This window comes from Elephas maximus, chromosome 26 (assembly GCF_024166365.1).
Source record: "Elephas maximus indicus isolate mEleMax1 chromosome 26, mEleMax1 primary haplotype, whole genome shotgun sequence".
In the NCBI taxonomy this organism is placed as follows: Eukaryota; Metazoa; Chordata; class Mammalia; order Proboscidea; family Elephantidae; genus Elephas; species Elephas maximus.
The window spans coordinates 38,149,492-38,153,375 of record NC_064844.1 but is presented as its reverse complement, the minus strand read 5'-3'; the positions used below and the strand labels follow the sequence as shown (position 1 = coordinate 38,153,375).

Here is a 3,884-nt window from a genome sequence, read left to right as displayed (position 1 = left end):
TCTCTTCACTTTATTGATAAAGTCCTTTCATTCCCCAAAGTTTTTAATTTTAATGAAATTCAATTATCTATCTTGTCTTTTGTTCCTTTTGCATTTGGTGTCATATCTAAGAATCCATTGAAAAAAATGAAATCCTGAAGCATTATCCCTATGTTTTGTTCTATGACTTTTATGATTTTAATTCTTATAATTAGGCCTTTGATCCATTGTGAGTTAATTTTTGTATATCATATGAGGTATGGGTCCAGCTTCATTCTTTTGTATGTAGAAATCCAGTGGTCCCAGCACCATTTATTAAAGAGCCTATTCTTTCCGCATGGAATGGATCTAGCACCCTTGTTGAAAATCAATTGACCTTTCACATGTAGGTTTATTCTGGACTCTCAATTCTATTCCATTGGTCTATATGTCTATCATTATACCAATACCAGGCTAAACGTATAATTTCTTTTATAAGGATCAATACAAAGCTTGTTCCTCTGAGGCGGAGGTTAAAAATGTCCCAAATATCCAACTTTCCCAAGCTTCTATACCACTCCATCATCTCTAACAACTACTCCCTGTCCCCTCAGCACTCTTCCTCCCATACAAGCCATAGAAAGGAAATGGCTCATATGATTGTGGAAGCTGGCAAGTCCCATATTCATGGTTCAGGCGTAGGCTTCTCCTTGGCCCTCAGCCTCTGCCCAAAGGCACTCAGCTTTCTTGCCCTGCAGGCTGGGAAGCCCACTGCACCATCTTCTGTGGGTCTCTCTTGCCGGTCTCTCCTTCCTTGGTGGAGGTGGGCTCTTCTCTTTCCCACTCTGGGGTGGCTCATTTCAAGCCCAGTGGGATGGCAAAACTGACCAATCCTCTTGGTGGGCCACAATTACCCTATCACACAGTTCCACCCAATCAGCAGGGTGGGAGTTACAAGACTATGGCTAGAAAGGCCACACCAAAAAAATCCATTACACTGCACAGAGTATTTTGATTACTGTGGCTTTTATAGTACATTATTTGTTTTTCTTTCTCAAGATTGCTTTGGGTATTCAAGGCCCCTTGTAATTCCTTATAAATTTGAGGATTGGTTTTTACATTTCTGCAAAGAATTCATTGGAATTTTGATAGGGGTTGCATTGAATCTATAGATCACTTTGGGTTGTATTGACATTTTAACAAAATTAAGTCTGCCAATCCATGACCATGGAATGTCCTTCCAGTTATTAGGTCTTCTTCAATTTCTTTCAGCAATGTTTTACAGTTCTTAGTGTATAAGTTTTTACTTCCTTGGTTAAATTTATTCCTAGATATTTTGTTATTTTAGATGCTATTCTAAATGGAATTGTTTTCTTAATGTCCTTTTCATGTTGCTCATTGCTGGTGTATAGATTTTTGTGTGTTGACCTCGTACCCTCAACTTTGCTGAATTCATTTCTTAACCTTAGTAGCTTTCTTGTGGATTCTTTGGGATTTTCTATAAGTAGGATCACGTCAACTGCAAATCAAGATAGTTTTACTTCTTCCATTCCAGTCGAGATATTTTTTCTTTCTTTTTCTTTCCTAATTGCTCTGGCTAAGACTGTTGAATAGCAGTGATGGGAGTGGGCATCCTTGTCCTGTTCCCGATATAGTGTCTTTTAATAAACAGAAGTTCTTAATTTTTTTTTCAAAACAAAGGTCTCACATATTTATTAGTGGAATGAATCTCTTAGCAAGGAAGCATAAAAACAAAGGAAGAAACCAGAATTTCCCCAACACATATTCAATTGTACAGATTATGCCAAAATTTTCAACTTGATATGGTAGGATGCTAGTGATTCAGATAGATGGATAAATCTGTGTGCCATCACATGTGTGACTCCTTATAGATCCAACTTGGCTCTTCTCCAGTGTCTCCTCTTGGCATTGTACCTGATTTTATTACCAGTTTTCATTTGAATCCACTGGGGAATGGGGGAATTCTGCTTTTGTTTCTTCACCAGGAATCTCTTGACCCTAAAAGTCTTATGAAAAGACATCGCCAGAATAGACAGTGGCTGCACTCACCACTATGGCAGAGAAAGGAAAAAGACAGAAGTTAAGATAGCTTCAAATTTATCACTTTTTTTCTTAATGCTTTGTGATTTTTGTGTATTGCATAAGAAATACTTCCTATCCCAAGATCAGCTCTATATCTTCTCAATATTGAAATCTTTACCTTATACAATTTAAGCCCCTATCCTTAACCTTATTCTGTATGGATGAGACAGTAAGTCAACTTAAAAAATTTTCCCCGCATGCAAAACTAATTATCCCAACAGGTTTTATTGAAAAGCCCACTTTCCCACTGAACTGCTTAACTTCTAGATCATAGACTTTTCTGTGTGTGTGTAGATTTCTTTGCTCTTTCTGTTCTGTTGCATTGATTTAATTTTGGAACCAGAGATAATTTCATGCAATCTTAAATTATTTATATCATTCTATTAAGTTGTTTTGGTCTAAAAATTTTTATTTTATGCTTATTTTGAAAGATGGCTTCATTAAGGGAAAAGTTCCAGGTCAAAACAGTTGGTTTCTATCAGTACTTTGATGCTATTATCCCACTGTTTTCTGGCTTCCATTGTCGCTATCGAGAAGTCAGTTTTCTGACTAATTGCCTTTCCACTGTAATTAAATTGTCTTTTTTTTTCTGGATGTTTTAAAAAAAAAGCCAACACTTTGAATTTGGTGCTTTTAGGTTTACTACAATCTGTCTAAATATGTGTTTTTATTTATTATCCTTGAAAGCTTTCATGCTTCCTGAATTTGAGAACACTAAAAAAAAAAAAAAAAAACCAGCTAACTGAAGGGCCTGCTGTTAGAACCCACCAGCCACTCAGGGAGAGAAAGATGTGGCAGTCTGCTTCTGTGAAGATTACAGCCTTAGAAACTGTATGGGGCTGTTCTACTCTGTCTCATAGGGTCGCTCTGATTCAGAATTGACTTGATGGCAATGGGCTTGGTTTTTTTTTTTTTGGTTATACCCTATATGTACACACACACACCCCATATATAGCCTAGAACTGTGTATGTTCCTGAAAATGCCTCTCTTTTTTCCTCTCTTCAGCACCAAAAGTCTTGCCACCTCTATCTGCCCTGGGATCGTGAAAACTACTCTGCCTCCTAGAGCTCATGGTCAGTAGTCACAGAATTCCCAAATTTTCAACCTTGTTGATGTTCCCTTTAACTTTCTGCTATAACTGGGACCCAGCTTCACCTGAGTACCTTGATTTTCTTGTAGGCTTCTCAAGTGGATGCTGTTTTCTCTCCCATACCCCTGGTACTCATGCCTGGAAGTGGGGTATGTGTTCATCTTGCTCCTCAATGCTGCTTTCTAACCATTTCTCCAACCTTGAATATCATGTCATCAAACTATAACCACCCACTAATCTTTCTTGGTGCAGTCCTCTTCCCTCTTTCCAACTCCAGGGCTTCTCCTGTCATTTCTTGAATTTTTTTTTTTTTTTTACCCTTGGATCTTCTTGAGCCTCTTTCACATTGATTCTGTTATAATTCTTGGTGATTTCAAAATACACTTAGATAGTTCTTCATAAACACTGATATATCTCCATCCTGTACCACGTCTGTACAATCCAGACTTCCATATCTCACTTCCCAGTCAACATCTCCAGCTGCATGTATAACAGGCCCGTCAAATTACACTAGCCCAAAACTGAACTCCTTGTTTCCTAAATCTACTTCCCTGAAGGTCTTTCCAACCTCGGTAAATAACAACTCCATCCTTTTTGTGTTCAGGCCCTAACCTTCAAGTTATCCTTCTGGTTAATCCTTGACTTTGTCTCATCCTTCACATCAAGTAATCCTGTTTTCTCTGTTTTCAAAATATATCCAAGAACATACAGTTTATTATCACTTTTCCTATC

General features: G+C 37.7%; 1 protein-coding gene across 1 annotated transcript; it reads right to left on the bottom strand.

Moving 5' to 3' along the window:
- Positions 1 to 1,844: 1,844 nt before the first annotated feature.
- Positions 1,845 to 2,000, bottom strand: LOC126067969 (60S ribosomal protein L39-like). The gene has a single exon (XM_049870221.1). The coding sequence runs from the start codon at positions 1,998 to 2,000 to the stop codon at positions 1,845 to 1,847; it is 156 nt and encodes a 51-aa protein (XP_049726178.1).
- Between the last annotated feature and the right edge of the window lie 1,884 nt (positions 2,001 to 3,884).

What these genes read in the sequence shown, in the direction of transcription:
- LOC126067969 (XM_049870221.1), bottom strand. Translation starts at nt 2,000, where the DNA reads ATGTCTTTTCATAAGACTTTTAGGGTCAAGAGATTCCTGGTGAAGAAA.